Source organism: Embiotoca jacksoni, unplaced genomic scaffold (assembly GCF_022577435.1).
Source record: "Embiotoca jacksoni isolate LCO1_2020_lvr unplaced genomic scaffold, fEmbJac1.0.p SCAF_16, whole genome shotgun sequence".
Lineage (NCBI taxonomy): Eukaryota > Metazoa > Chordata > Actinopteri > Embiotocidae > Embiotoca > Embiotoca jacksoni.
Genome location: NW_027185296.1, coordinates 5,862,161 through 5,878,203, shown reverse-complemented (window position 1 = coordinate 5,878,203; position 16,043 = coordinate 5,862,161). Strand labels below are relative to the sequence as shown.

General features: G+C 41.1%; 1 protein-coding gene across 1 annotated transcript in view; it reads left to right on the top strand.

Moving 5' to 3' along the window:
- LOC138198813 (voltage-dependent R-type calcium channel subunit alpha-1E) overlaps nucleotides 1-16,043 on the top strand; it is a 101,394-nt gene that overhangs the window by 70,896 nt on the left and 14,455 nt on the right. The window contains exons 12-30 of the mRNA XM_069150475.1: nucleotides 1,252-1,293; nucleotides 2,471-2,566; nucleotides 2,753-2,962; nucleotides 3,085-3,197; nucleotides 3,416-3,528; nucleotides 5,063-5,194; nucleotides 5,769-5,838; nucleotides 6,052-6,169; nucleotides 6,657-6,724; nucleotides 6,959-7,050; nucleotides 9,802-10,731; nucleotides 11,501-11,739; nucleotides 12,211-12,319; nucleotides 12,740-12,869; nucleotides 13,469-13,528; nucleotides 13,872-13,978; nucleotides 14,174-14,185; nucleotides 14,388-14,484; nucleotides 15,679-15,839. Of these exons, the coding sequence (XP_069006576.1) occupies nucleotides 1,252-1,293; nucleotides 2,471-2,566; nucleotides 2,753-2,962; nucleotides 3,085-3,197; nucleotides 3,416-3,528; nucleotides 5,063-5,194; nucleotides 5,769-5,838; nucleotides 6,052-6,169; nucleotides 6,657-6,724; nucleotides 6,959-7,050; nucleotides 9,802-10,731; nucleotides 11,501-11,739; nucleotides 12,211-12,319; nucleotides 12,740-12,869; nucleotides 13,469-13,528; nucleotides 13,872-13,978; nucleotides 14,174-14,185; nucleotides 14,388-14,484; nucleotides 15,679-15,839 (2,899 nt within the window). The remainder of the gene's footprint in view (nucleotides 1-1,251; nucleotides 1,294-2,470; nucleotides 2,567-2,752; nucleotides 2,963-3,084; nucleotides 3,198-3,415; nucleotides 3,529-5,062; nucleotides 5,195-5,768; nucleotides 5,839-6,051; nucleotides 6,170-6,656; nucleotides 6,725-6,958; nucleotides 7,051-9,801; nucleotides 10,732-11,500; nucleotides 11,740-12,210; nucleotides 12,320-12,739; nucleotides 12,870-13,468; nucleotides 13,529-13,871; nucleotides 13,979-14,173; nucleotides 14,186-14,387; nucleotides 14,485-15,678; nucleotides 15,840-16,043) is intronic.

Genomic DNA, 16,043 nt, shown 5'->3' with positions numbered 1-16,043 from the left:
TGACAACCAGACTAAAATATTTCAATATGTTGCTATTCATAGTTCCCAGATGATACGTTCTAATGATCCTGACTTTCCTTTAGTTTAACCAGGAGGTTAACGTGTTGTTTTGAGAGAAAAGATTTAACAAATATTGAATTGATTATTTTGAAATTTGGTTTTGACATTCATGTTTCCAGATGATCAATTTTAAAGACTATGGTTGTCCTCTTATTTTTCATTGACAGCATCAATTTGTCCAATAGTTTAGTTAATGACCAAAAACTAACATTCCCATCATGTTCAACTTTTACAATGCTGAGTTAGCATTTAGCTCAAAAGTAGATCAACTGGTGCCATCATGTAACCAAAAGTTTAAATTCTCTAATACTTCAATTGATGACCAAATAATACTAAAACTAATGACTTTGCTAAAGTAACATAGTGAACATATTACCTGCTTAAAGGTACTGTATGTGGAATTTAGGGGCATCTATTGGCATACATGGAATATAATATTCCTAATTGTGTAAAATCTCCTGAAACTGTGATCACTGTTTTTTGGTTACTTCAGAATGAGCCCTTCATAGCTACATAGGGAGCAGGTCCTGTTCCACAGAGCCCGCCATGTTCCCCTACCATTTTTCTAAAGTAGCGCAGAAGGGACAAACCAAACACTGCCTCTAGAGAGGGACTTTTGGTTTCTGTAAATTTTGCAGCAACCGTAGAGTCTCCTGCAAGCAGAGGGTGAGGCGAGTTGTGTTCAAATAGTTGCAATCTGTAACCTCACCAGATGCCACTAAATCCAACACGCTGCTCCTTTAAGAACAGCATGTGGGTATCAACACTAATACTTAAATGCACCAAATGTTCGCTGAGCATTTCTATCATTTTAAAATGTTGTGATGTATCATTAGGCTCTGCAGAGGGTATCAGCATTAAGCTCAACGCCTCATAGAGCTGCTAGCATGGCCATAGACTCTTAGTGGTGCTCAAATTTCACTGCTGAGCAAGAAAATTGACAAAAAATATATATCTTTACTCTATGTTTATATAGTGTGATATATTAGATACAGATCACGCACACCATAACATCTTTATCAACAATTCTCAGGACCACATAGATAGCATTATCGCTGATAGTGCAAAGCCTGTCATTGGACTCAGTGCCCAACAGACAGCCAAGTGGTGCTCTGACCCTCTCAACTCTGCTGTGACCTTTCCTCCTCCCTAAATCAGCAGGGCTTTTATTAAATGTTGATTGATTGGCAGCTCTCAGAAGGCTCCCAGAGTGGAGTACAGGTGGTGCCTATGGTGAGAACCGTCCTCTATTCTGCACTTTGCCTCACCAACTTCACAATCCATTCTGCAACACTCACGCTGCCGCTAAAAAGCACACAAACAAACATTTCAACAAGAAAGGGGGAAGCAAATCCTTGTTGGAGTTGCTTCTACAAAGACGCTCTGACATGGTCAAATTAAATTGTGCAATGCTAATCTGTAGTCGAAACAGACCGTGGCTCCGGCCGTTGTGATGGAAATAAATGCAGAAGCTCTGATAGCTTTGATTGAAAAGAAAGGTGGTGCACTGCAGTTGCCTTAGCAACCAGTGGTCTGAAAAGGCAGCAGCATGGATGTGCTTATGTGTGTCTGTTTGTGTGTTGACAAGACTTTCCGCCTCTAATAAAAACACTGTGAGAAACGGCAGCAATATTTTTGTGTGTGTGTTTGATCAGTGGCTTATTAAAAAGTCCCCAAGCAAATATTGACCGCAAGTAGATTCAGAAATCACAAGACAGTGGGAAGGAATGAGTCACGGTACGACAGGACAAAAGGTAAACATAAACACACCTGTCAGAGAAAAGGGTTGAAACATGCTCATCACGCTCACTCCGGCATGTGTGCACTGCACAGTGTGTTCCTGTAGTGTATGGCAGCACTTGAACACGCTTCAATTAACAGACATGCATGGACTGTTAAGTCACCCCGGAGCATGATGGAGATCATAAAAGAGCATTAGAAGGTTTGCTTTCAGTTTTTTTGGATCATTACTCTTACATTAAATGATCATTTTTGTCTCATTTAACCGCAATGATATTGAGCTAAATTTTTCCCTTTCAGCTAAAACCTCACAGACATTAACGAGTCATGCAAATGACCTTCACTTTAATTTCCTCTCATCATTTGCTTCATCATATTCTCTTCATCACATACTGCCTCGGTCTAAGAATGGATGTCTCTAACGTGTTTAAAATGTGAGGGTGGTTGTCCACAAGTCAGTTTCAGGCCACATTGACATGACAACCAACAAAAAATTAATTCTTTAATTCAATCTGACGTGATCTCAGCAGAAAAGTTAACAATTTTTTGTGGTCATGTTTCCCAATAGTCCCCCTTGTGTCACTGCCCTCACAGTGTGCTCCCTCTAATGTCACAGAATGAACAGGTTAAACACTTTGTTCTTTTTATGTTCACCCTGCTCTGTCTGCAGTGTTGAAGCGAGCCACCACAATCAAGAGGAGAGGCATGGACGTGGTGCATCAAGGGCAACCAGGGGAGGAGCAATATGGTGATGTCTCCTCTGTGGGTGAGTGGGCGTCTGGGCAGGCTCATAAATATGGACACATAAAGCGTAAGGCATAGGAAGGCACACTGAGCTCTGCTGCAGTTTTTATGTTACTGCTGTAAACATCACACAATTTAAGATTCAGAGTGGGAACATGCTGTACGAACACTGTTTGATCACAGTTCCCACTCTCTTCCCCCCACCAAGGCATCCCCATGGCCAGAGCAAGTATCAGAAGTGCTAAGAGAGGTCCAACAGCATATTTCCGCCGCAAGGAGCGTCTCCTACGCATCTCCATCCGCCGCGTGGTGAAGACACATACGTTCTACTGGACAGTGCTCGGCCTTGTGGCTCTCAACACACTGTGTGTCGCCATTGTTCACCACAACCAGCCCCTGTGGCTGTCCAACTTCCTCTGTGAGTCACACCACGTTTCGAAAAATAAGATGCACTCAGTAAGTCGGCACACCTTTTCGTCACCAGTGGAACTGTTAGTTCCAACATTTAAATACTTTTCTTTGTTGTTGTTGTTGTTCCAGACTATGCAGAGTTTCTGTTCCTTGCTCTGTTCCTGACTGAGATGTTCCTGAAGATGTACAGCTTGGGGCCTCGCCTCTACTTCCACTCCTCCTTTAACTGCTTTGACTGCAGTGTCAGTACTCCATCTCCATCTCTTTGTGTTTTTTTCTCCCAAAATTCAGTTGCATGTGTTCTTAAATTATGCAGAATCAGTCCTCTATTCTTTCACAACTGTCTCTGCATTATCTTTGCCTCTATCGTTCTTGACCTTCACTCACAGCTGTTGGTATATATCCTGTGTGATATCAACAAAGATGTAATTACTTGTAAACCATGTTCATGTCTCTTTAGGTGATCGTTGGCAGCATCTTTGAAGTGCTGTGGGGTTTCTTCAGGCCTGGCACTTCCTTTGGCATCAGTGTCCTGCGTGCACTCCGTCTGCTGAGGATCTTTAAGATCACTAAGTTAGTATCACAGCCTTCCTCACTCTTTGCCATCTGTTTAGATGCCACATTATTTACAAGAAACATGCCAATGTTGACTGAAAGCTATCAACAATATCAATTCAAATGTTGGTGTTATGTGCAGTTTTCTCTTTCACATTAATATAACTTATTATGTGGTTTTTGGGGATTATATTTTTATTGATCCCCTTTAAAACATTTTTTTCTGCTTGGGGTTGTTGCTTTGTATAAATATAAAAGATGAAACAAACCTCCATAAAAATAAATATTTAAGTATAGGCCAATGCAATTTATATTTTTTTACAGAGCAATATATACAGTGAAGTAGCATAAATATACCGCTATCGCTTGCATTTTAAGAGCGCCCCAATGATTTAGCATGCATGCCCATAATATTGTTGGACTGATGATAGACGGTAAAAAAAAAAAAAAAAAGCATCAAAATCAATGCCGCAGAACAAGAAACATAGTCTTTTTCTTTCCAGTGATTTTTCTCCCTTGTCACAACCTGGCACCTGCATTACCCATAATGCAACTCTACAGACTGTCCTTCCTGCTCACACCCTACATAAATACAGAGGTTTGAGTTACACCTGGGAAACAGTGCCTCCTTTGCATGTGCATGACAGCTGCTTCACTGTACTGGTGCAGCTCGCTCGCGTGTGTGTTACCACACTGGCAGCGTGTCTGTTGCGGAGCTGCTACTGCCAGCCCTTTCAATCAACATTGAGTCTCTGTTGAATAATGGCCATATGTAATCAAATGTTTGAGATCCAACAAGTGAGGAGTTTTAACCAAAAAACATTCACATGATTTTTGTTCATCCTCATTCAGAGCAAGACACCACCAGACATAGAGAGAGAGAGAGAGAGAGAGAGAGAGAGAGAGAGAGAGAGAGAGAGAGAGAACCAAGGAAATACTGCTCTTCAGCTTTTAAATTATAGACATAATATATTTAGAGCCTCCACTGGGTTTCTGCCATGACTATAAAGTGCACATGTCTATTTTTGCTGGGAATTACACACGTAACGCGTTAAAAATAGGCGAGATGAAACTCTAGATGACACGCTGCAGCAGTGAGGTGTGGAAGGCAGGCTGTATGGCTGCTCTAACTTGTTAACATGGGTGGCGCAATGAATATCAAGATGCTCTGCGAACACCATGCACACACCACGCAGGCAGTGTGTCCCAGGCTTTATGCTGGTCACAGATGAGGAGCAGCTACAGAAGTCTGTTGAGCTCACTCTATAACTCTGCAACCCCAGACTTTTATTTTCATACTTGTACTCTTGAAACCCAACCAACGCTGACTCAAGTGACATAACTTGTGGTGATTCATCAGAATTTGCTCAGCTCCCTTCTGGAGCCACAGAAGGCCTTATACAACTTTTTTTTTCACATTTGCGGTTGTACTCAAGCAACACCTGCAAAAACGCACTTAATAAATAGTATTTTTGTCCAGAGTGCACAAAAGTCTCATATTTAATTTTTTTCTTTTTTTTTTGCACTAATGTGGTATCTGGTTACTGTGAAGGTATTGGGCGTCTCTGAGAAACCTGGTTGTCTCTCTGATGAACTCCATGAAGTCCATCATCTCCCTGATCTTCCTGCTCTTTCTCTTCATTCTTGTATTCGCACTCCTCGGCATGCAGCTCTTCGGTGGCAGGTACAGTCCTTTGAGTAAAATATTATTGATTATAGTTCTGGCATAATGCCATAAAGAAATGAAGCAACCAGCCAGGCAGGGAGACAAATAATGTACTGCTGACAATGTTTCTCCCCCATTCGACTGTGGTTCTAGTGAATGCACATTCACAAACATAAAAACAGTCTAAATTAGACTGCATGGTTGAGTAGATTCCTCCTTATTGAATACACACAGTTTAAAGGGCCCATTCACAGTTGTTTTTATCGCACAAAGACACTATTTGAGCTCAGTAGAGATTTAAGACTCTACCTTTGTTACACATACATCTATTGTTGTTTGGTTTCCCCCTAAATTGAAGGCTGTTTCCTCACAAGGTGTTGTGTCAGTAAAAGCTGGCTGAGGTAGATAAGCATGACCTTTTAACAAACCGGCTTCGAGAATACAGAAGACACAGAAAGAAAAAAAAAAAACGCCCCAGGTTTTTCAGTCAGGCTATCGTAGACTGGCAAATTGTAGGCAGACGTTTCTCTGAATGAAACAATAAATATAGACTCGACCCAGCTCTGTCACATGTGTAACATCTTTTTCACAGGTTCATCTTCGAGGACTACACCCCGACCAACTTTGATACCTTTCCTGCAGCTATCATGACTGTTTTCCAGGTCTGGAAATAAACCTGACAAATGGCTTTCTCTCAACTTCACACAGTCTTCCCACATGTTTAATACTGCAAATCAAAATATACAGGCAATATAATATTGAGTGCAACTACATTTTGGTCGAATGTGGAATATATATCTGAGCTCATCAGTGACGCTCACTTTTGTCAATGATATTCTGTGAGATTGTGTGCTATTGCGGGTGGGTTTTCACAGATCCTGACTGGAGAGGACTGGAACGAGGTGATGTACAATGGCATTCGCTCTCAAGGAGGAGTAAAGTCTGGCATGTGGTCCTCCATCTACTTTATAGTGCTCACTCTTTTTGGAAACTGTATCCTTCATTACTGTACTTTTAAGAAAACATAGAAGGTTACATTTCAAAATGATGCATGCAGCATTAAGTCTCTTCTTTTCACTACGTAACTTAGGTTTAACTACTATTATTACTTTTTCTATGTAATTGTATTTTTATTTGTAACCATTTAGTAACTTTATTTTGCAATTTTCACTCAACAAAGGCTTTCATTTATGAAGGTCTGGTCATTTTTTAGAAAGATTCTTAAAACTGAATTATTGTAAGGTTTTTTTTGTGTCCATTGGATAAGTCAAATAAACACTGACACATGCATGACACATGCAGCAAACACAGAACAACATGTGCATCCCATTGTACATTATTCACTCATCTTCCTGATCTCCGAGCTGCAGAGGTGCAGACTGGGTTGTTGATTCTTAGTGGAGTCTGCAGTACTACTAACTCTATCTGTCTCTTAACAAGGAGTTCATGCTGTTTGAGTCTTTGACATCGGTGTGACCAGACACTCTGCTGAATGTCTTCTTGGCCATTGCTGTGGATAACCTTGCCAATGCACAAGAGCTTACCAAGGTAAGAAAACATGAATAACAAAACAGATGCATTGAAAAACAAGCCTTCCTATGTGGGCTTTTACTGCTCTGAGATTCTGTTACTTAATGCAGACTAGTTTAAATAATCTTTCCCCTCTTTCATGTCCAGTTCTGCTCTTTCCTCCTTTTATCACTTTGATTCTGTTAAATTATTTAAAATCACATATGATACAGTTGTTCGGCTGCTTTTTTGCTCTCCTCCTCTTTTGATCAGGATGAAGAGGAAGCAGAGGCAGCGTTCAACCAGAAGCATGCTCTCCAGAAGGCGAAGGAGGTCGGACCGTTGTCCTCCTTTATGTCGTCAGAGTAAGTGCTGTGTGCAACCTCCTCCTGCCTGACCTCCTCCTCTCCTCCTGCTGTCTGTCTCCCCCTCTGCTTTCTACCAGCGAGTGTGTACGCAGGACTAACACACAGTACATCACTTCTCATGAGCTGCTGTAGCCTCCAGCATCTGGTTATATGGTGCAATAGATTTGGATTACTAATGAAACTACAGCATGTAGTGTAGTTATAAATGGAGGCTGAGGGTCATCAATACAGAGTTGCACGGCTGTGTGAGTGCTGGCTTGTAGCATTTATATATCACTTGAGGGGCTGCTGAGAGAACAAGTAGTTGGTGCTGTCCCACTACAGACTTATTGCTACCTCCTTACCGAAAGGTCTGCTATCGCGCCTCTGTCTGCTCCCAGCACTGTAATTTGCTCCAAATTGAAGTCTATATCTCCATGGTTACTGGTTCCGCTCCAGGGTGGGAGGTGCTTATAGTGTTGTCATGGAGACAGGGTTACTTGGTGTCCAAATTAAGATGATGTGCCCATTACAGTGATGTACTTCTGTACTCAGCAAAGCGGACATTGTTGAAGGAAGAGTTCAAGAAAGTGGAATAAAGTGTTAAAATTTGACTTCATAAAGTAATGTGACCTCTTTTTTTCTCAATGACCAGGTTTCCAGCTGGCAGAATAGATGTTTTTTTCCCTCAGAATTTGATTGCACATTGCTTTGTCATAGGTGGTGCATGTGCATGAACAGGATTGGGAATCTCTTGTTCTGTATGCACGCTGTGTATTGAGGAACAAGCAGTTTGTTGCATGGGCATGTAGAAGATGTTACAAGAACACATTTTCTCAACATGAGGATTTGTACTTTTCATTTTCTTTTCTCTCTGTCTTTCTTTTCTGAGGCTTTGCCCTTCTTTCTAAAATGTACTCATAGGGAATAAAAAAAAAGAGTAGACGTTGACAAGTTTCAGTCGAGCCAGTTGAGGGTCAGGCTCCCGTCAGAGCCCATAGAGAAGACTGGAATACCACTGGGTCATCTGGGATGGCATCTGTATTCAGAGAGGACACTCTGAACTTTAAGGGTTCTTGGTCTCATCTCTGATGTCAGCTATGAAACTCTGGCAGTACCTGCCCCCGCTGACCCTAAAGAAACTTGCGTGACAGCATTTTCTAAATGAAAAAAAGACACACGATGCTGCATGTTGCGGGTTGATTATGATTTCACCTTGGGAACGCATGCATCTGGTCAGCATGTTCAAAGGAAGAAAAACAGAAAATTTGCACACACACTCACTGAGAATACTTTTGAAGTAATGCAAGAGATATTCGGAGCGGAATATTCGGATAGTGTCGTCAGTGTGTGTACACTTTTTCTTCCACTGTGAAGTCATTAATCCCTTTCCCAAATGCGCTTTGGTTTTCTGAATATTTTGGAGTTCGGCACTTGAAGCTCCTCGTTCAGCTCCACGAGCATGTCCTGAAAGAATGCTAATATGTGAGTGCTCTGAGGTGGCAGTGGTGCTCAGAGCTGCATCCCAATGTGCTGGTTTTGTTCAAAGGGTATTGAAACTTGCACTCCTCACCTGTGTTTGCTGAAGGAGCCCATCTCTGTTTTTTCTTCCTGTACCCATTCTGTAGCTCAGATTGTCCTACATCTCAGTCTACTTATGATGTCTTCTTATCAATGTTGCGCTTACTGTTGACGTTTATGAATATTGTTTAATTTGTTTCTAATACTGCTTTCATCTTGTTTGTCAATGTGCCGCTTGGCTCTAATGGAGACACATAACAAAGCGTCAAGAGTCCAGTTAGTTTAACCTCCAAACATATCTTTAATTAATTATGAACACTGAAAAAAGAGATGTACACAATGGAAGTGCAGTAATTCTGTTGCAACTATAATACAAGATGTTGCTGAAATTTTAAATTAATATATTATTTTTGTGTCATTCTATGGAAAGACAAGTTTTACCCTTAAGCAATGAATAAGAGCAGCTGGTGAATGGCATTCACAGTCTGTACAGTTGTTTTCATGACTTTGGTCTTTGTCTGAAAAGGCCGGTTTGCTGTGTGTCTCCTGGCCTGTTTTGTCTCTGCTCACAAAAGCACTAATGTCTTGTTTTCAACCAATCGCTCATTGATAACACGGACCACACAAGAGTCCACGCTCCAGTAAGTAACACTGTCTGTTTAGCCCTCTGAATCTCTCACTCACACCTGCCTGATTTTTTTCTTAAATGGGTAAATGTCCCAGACTCATGCCTTCTGTTCATGCTCTGTCCTGTTCCTTCCAGCTCTCCAAACCTGTTTTAGTCCACATTTCTAAGATTGATTCCACTGATTTCATTCTGCATCTTTCTCTTTTTGTTATTAAAGTCACACAACAGTTCCTGGCTTGGTTAATTTTTTTTCATCATCATTGATCCAGTAAATTGCTTCATGGTGAAATGAAATTTTTCTTTGTTGTTAATAAACTGCTTGAACATCAAACCAAACTTGCTATGTACTGTGATATTCATTTTTTGGAACATGTTTTGATTGCTGATGTACATTTCTTCTAACGAAAAGGAACCAAATTTGTGTTTTAAGTTATTTTTGGACTTCAGTTTGAATCAGATCACTTTTTTGGAAAATTTGCAGCATGCAAGCAAAATTATTTCACAACTGGATCAATAAATGAATACAGCTAAACTGAAACTAAACCTGCTGAATTTTCTTCTGTATATGAAGTTTTCTGCCTTTACATGCTGACATTTTTTTCTTTTCTTGCTCTTCTTAGGGGAAGCCGGAGGAGGCGGCCCTACCTGTACAGGAAAAGAGCCATTCACCGCAGCCGGCCTACCTACTCCTGCTCCCTGGATGAGGCCCAGGGCAGCATCAGGGAGGGCCGCCCACCTCCACCACTCAACCCCTCTAACTCTTTCATGTCCAGGAGAGAGAGAAGAAAGAGGATGACCATGTCAGTGTGGGAGCAGAGGACCAGCCAGCTGCGCAGACACCGCCAGATGTCCAGCAGAGAGATCCTGTGCAACGCCCCCAGCGAGGAGAAAGACGGCTCTCCTGCTTCGGCCCAGGTCCAGCACGGACGTCCACTGTCGCTGCACCGCAAGGCCATGCAGCACACACCGTCTGGGAGTCTGAAGGGCCTGGCAGACCCCCCGGCCTCCCCAGCCAAGATCCAGGCTTCAGGCTCCTCCATGGCCATGGATATGCCCCTGGACACTGCTGTCTCTGATGACATACCTGACCCCCCAATGTCAGTGCTGGTGTCCGAGTCGCTGGATCCTACAAACGTACCCCTCACTGAGTCTGTTTCCATGACGATACCAGAGCCTCCCGAACCAGAGCCCGTCACTGAGAGCGGAAAACTGGGTGTAAATCAGAGTCACAAACCCCTGAGTGGGCGTCGAAGCCCCCGACTGAATGGCGAGCGTCAGCACAGGGCGGTGAAGAAGTTCAGACCTCCAGATAACATTGACACACTGACTCCTGACATCGGGGGTCACGGCGGGATCAGAGGCAGAAGGGGGCTGCATCACGGTGACCATCAGAGTGAGACCAGAAGTCAGGGGTCTTCTCCTGGCAACGGAAGCCACTTGATGAGTTGCTCGGTCAGCGGGGAGAAGATTATAAACCCTGGGAAAGTAGAGGAGAAGGCTGCAGAGCCTGAAAACAAAGAGGAAGAGGAGTCCAAACATGAAGAGAGCGGGTGAGACGGACCAACAGCTGCTCAACAAACATCTTTTTGTTTGTGTGCAGCCCTTTGCTCAACCTTTTTAAATGTGCTCTATAAATACATCTGACTTGGCTTTTTAGTTGATGAGTTTGTTCAGAACATAAAAATCAAGAGGCCATAGTAACTTTACAATATACAAACATTCATTTTAATTTGAATTCAATGACTAGACATTACTACAACCTAATGTTAAACTGTCATTTTCATATTTCCAAATGTGCTATGAGGAATTATTGATTAAGGATAACAAACAAAGTGTTGCTCTGTTGCAAGTAACAACCTCCTTCAAACAATTTTGGCAGCAAAGTGTCCTTTCCTCAGTGCATTCCTGAGCACCAACACTTTTTAAGCTAATGTCACTATTAATATCAGCAAAAGAGACACAATGATCATCTCTGAGTTTGATCATTTCGTGTAACAGCAGACTTATTACAATGAATGAGCCAGAATTTCTCACATGGGCTTAAAAATTTTGTTTTAATTGCGTTTTTTCCTTTCAGTTTGTCTTATACTGTGCCATAACACGTCTCATTATTACTTTATTTTACAAATCAATAACTGCATTCGCCCTTGTCCTTGTAAGAGAATCACTTAGACTTCCCCTTAATTCAAGCATCTACTCATGATATTTTATGGCTTGTCTATTTTACGAGCCTACATATTAACCAGCAGCAGCAACCAGGCTGTGAGCATATCGCTGTCTTCATGCCTGTACAATAATCTGTTCTCTTTGAATCTACAGACAGGGTGATAAGAGCGAAAGAGGGGACAGCGACCCAACAGAAAACCAGAGCCACACCGATGACCAGTGCCGTCAGCAGCAGGAGGAGCCTCCTCCACCGACTGAACCACCTGTGATCCCAGAGGACAGCAAAGAAGAGAAGGAGACTGAGCAGGACCTGGATAAATCTCAGCTCAGCTCCAGTGTGATCATCGAGGTGCCCAAAGTGCAGTCATCGTTCGAGCTCTCCACAATCACAGGTAAAGGTGCACATGTACATCTGCAATTTTCAGGTGTTCATAACCTAAGATTAGTTGGTGCATTGTTAATTTCGTTGTATTCTAATGAATTGTGACCTACCGTTTGCAATGACTGGATGAATGCACCACCCGCTCAGCTATCAGTGGTTTTATGTTTTTAAACCGGAAACAGCACAAAGAATGGTAGATAGAAAATTATGCTCTTTTTCAAATCTATTACAACCACTTTAATTTGCCCCTTCCAGAGTGAAGGCATTTTGAGGAGCAGTGAGTCATGTCATCATCTAAGCTAGTCCCCAAATTTCAGTTTACCGCTGCTCGACTCCATCAGATCCCACTGGATATTTTCCAGATTAAAAATCCCCCACAGAAAACTGAGCTTGCAAATTTTAGGTTGGTTTTGTGTTGCCTTCACCAACTTGGTAGGAAGAGTATGATATTACTTAATCTTCATCTCCTGACCTTCTGTAGTCAACAGTAAGGACCCTGAAACCTGTAAATCAGAGAAGGAGGAAGAAGAGACGAAGCCTGTGAACACTGTGACGCCAGACAGCATGTTCATCTTCAAACCTGACAACCCGTAAGTTTCTACTACTCACGCCTCTCAGAATAAACTCTGGTTCGATTTTACTTCTTCTCCTGCCTTGTAGCAATGGACCCCCGTAGATGTGTATTATTTCATAATGTTGGTGTGATGTGGGAATGATGGGGCTCTAAATACATTGTATTGTATGTTCTAGGAATGAATCTCCACCACTGGAACATATTCAAAACATACTCATATTCAACATGTTCAAAGCTTAATGAACATTGAAGCACTTGGAGAATTATTTGTATTCGGTGTCTTGAGAAAATTGAATAAGAAGCTTCATAACACTCTCATGTCTCACAGATTCGCCACTGGAGAACCTCACTTTAATACAAGATTATCTAATTAAAATTGTATAGTTTAACTGTTAGTAGATGTGGTAGTCATGTCCTCCTCTCTGCTCTCCTTCAGGGTGCGACGAGTGTGTCACTACGTGGTGAACCTCAGGTACTTTGAAATGTCCATCCTGCTGGTCATCGCTGCCAGCAGTATAGCACTGGCTGCTGAGGACCCTGTAGCCACCTCCTCCAACTGGAACAAGGTTTGTATTTACACTGACGTACACATCATCTTTTTGAAACAGCAGGACAGCTATAACATTAATAACTTAATAAAAGCCAGAATATTTCTACTGTTTCAATTACTCTACCACTCTGAATCTCTTTGTGAACTTCTGAGATATGATTTTAATCACTCTTTATCTGTGTCTTGGGTCTCTTTGCTCCCTTCATCAAGAATAAGATGAAATTCCATTAAGAAGGAAAGAAAACATCTAGAAAAAAATTCTTAAATTGTTTTGCAAAAGGACGCCAATGTTACTTAATGGGAGGCAATTAAATCTCTGATGAGCGACTCAAATGAACTCTGAGACACACTGAGCCCGGTTGTTTATGGGAGGAATGCGGCTAATTACGCTGTGTAGTATTACTATCATTTGAAGGGAGTGTTACTAAACCACAAGCTGAGAGCCTGCAGTAAAACAGCTGTGAATGTCAGGAAATCAGTGCAACAAGTTAAAGAATTTCCCTTTAGGAAATAATGCATTTATGGTTTTTTTTGTTTTATATTCAGTTTACAACTCGTTTTCTGATCTTTCTTCGACCGTGCGTCTGTTTCTCACTGTGTCTGACTGACTTTCAGGTTCTGCGCTATTTTGACTATGTGTTCACCGGAGTCTTCACATTTGAAATGATTATAAAGGTGAGTTACTGTATAAGAAGGGTACAATGATTTCATTTAGAAAAGACAAAATGTGTGTAAATGTAAATATGATCAAAGGGAACTAAACTTTTTTTTTCTGCGTTCTTTTTTCTAAGAACCATGTAGATTAGGGAAATTACTTGAATAACAGATCAAAAAACAAGCTGGGTTGTTTGACACAATTTCTTAACACAACATAACAATCGACTGACCACAGATAGCTTTGTCAGACCTCATATTAATTCACTACAGCATGTTCAAGAGCTGGGTCCTCTTTGTAACCCACACACTGGGAGAGAAATACGGCAGACTTATTCTGTGCACGGCTCTGTGTCGTCCTCAGATGATTGACCAGGGTCTGCTCCTCCACGATGGCTCCTACTTCAGAGACCTGTGGAACATCCTGGACTTCATCGTCGTGGTGGGAGCACTGGTGGCCTTTGCCCTCACGTCAGTCACATGATTTATTTTTATTACTCGCATGAGCTAATCATATGTATACACATGAGAGTGTCATTAAAATCAATTGTAAGTTATGTGTTCTCACTTCCATTTTATTTATGGCTTTATAACTGTTGATATAAACGTCCTTCTCTCCTGTTTTTATCTGTCTGTGGATGATGCCTCTGTGGGATTGACCAGCAGCAATGTGTTGGGGTAAAAGACAAAAAAAGTCTTCCTCTCAGAACAAATAGCAACTTTACATGCGCACATTTCAATTTTCAAAGAATGTGAATGTGTTTGATGAAACATACATAGAAATGTGTTAAAAACAGGTCCACAAATCAAGCTGTCTAAAAATATGACACTTACTATGCTGTTATGATGCAATGCTCACATTGTTTGTCTTTCTGTACAGAAATAACAAAGGACGGGACATCAAGACCATCAAATCTCTGAGGGTGCTGCGTGTCCTCAGACCGCTGAAGACCATCAAGAGACTTCCTAAACTCAAGGTCAGATAGGCTCTGTCTTTGATATTTTGGTTGGGTTACTTGTGTCTAAAAAAGTAGACCAAGCCATCAAAAGATGATTAAAGAGATGGCACCAACTGCCCAATGTGTGTTTCATTAACAAGTGGAAAGGCAAAGTGGGATTTTGACTAAAGTAAACATCCATCATGCCTGAACCATGACATGGCAGAAAAGATCTGAAGCCTGGAATTACATTTTAGCACACATCAGTCTTTCCCTCTTTTGTTTTGTAGTTTCTTCTGATCAAGTATTTTGTATGTCTTGCAGTTTTGTTATGTCTATTATGTTCCTGAATTAGCAGAGCTACAAATGTTATGTATTAGTGGATTCTTCTCATCTCATCGTCCAAATTGCACACACTGATAGTAGTAAACTATACACACTAAAGATCAGAGGTGAGGGAGAGAAGATGCATACAAAAGCATAAGGCCTTCTGTTTATGCTGAAGAGACAAACATTTGGCCCATAATGAAGAACAAATAATATAAATTGAAAAGTGGGGCAGAGAGGAGGGTGATTTGCAGCCAGGAGAGTAAAACAGAATAAAGAAAAACAGGCAATAAAATAGGATGGGGAGAGTTAGAAGTGAATCCTGATGAGTCTGCGGACTGTTGAAGGTCCTAACAGGTTGAATTCATTGAACACTATTAACATTCACTTTGAACTGGAGTATATGCAACCGAAACCCACATCTTGTTCTATTCACCAGTTGAAGTAATCAACATTTATAGGAAAAAAAACATGAACATGAGCTAACGGTTTTACAAACGGCATATACAATACTTTATATTACATGTGTTCATTTATTATTTTCAAGGTAACCGCTGGTTTTCAGGTCATACAAATAAAAAGGTTTTGAAACTGTAGATACAAGATGTTCATGAATGAGCTATGTTGTCAGAAAATCAGATGAAGTAACAGAATAGTGTAATTTTTGTATTTTCTTCCTTTGTATGCTGCAGTTTTAAAGCTGATTTCAGGTCTCAGATGTTTGATTCTCTCCTCAGCATTCAAACACACCCATAATAGTGTAAAAAAAAAACAACCCTTACTTTATGACACCATACTTTACATGAGTAAATATACAACAGTTAGATGTTGAATTCATGAAATATAGTGAAAGTGAAATATCTGATTCTTGGCCTGACTTGTCCCGGTCATGTCCCTCTCTTCCAGGCGGTGTTTGACTGTGTTGTGACGTCTCTAAAGAACGTCTTCAACATCCTAATTGTCTACAAGCTTTTCATGTTCATCTTTGCCGTCATTGCCGTGCAGCTCTTCAAGGGGAAGTTCTTTTACTGTACCGACAGCTCAAAGGACACGGAGAAAGACTGCCAGTAATCCTCAGTTCCTTTTTCTGTTCATAACCTCTTATTTACATCAATATCTCATCCTTCCTTAGTTCAGTCTTTTTATTTATTTATTTCTCTCTCGGTTTTTTTGTTTATTTAATTTTTAATTACCAATTTTTTAACTCACCCTGTTTTGGTGTTTTAGTTCGTTAATTTGTCCTTTCTTTCTTACTCTTTCTTTTGTTCTGT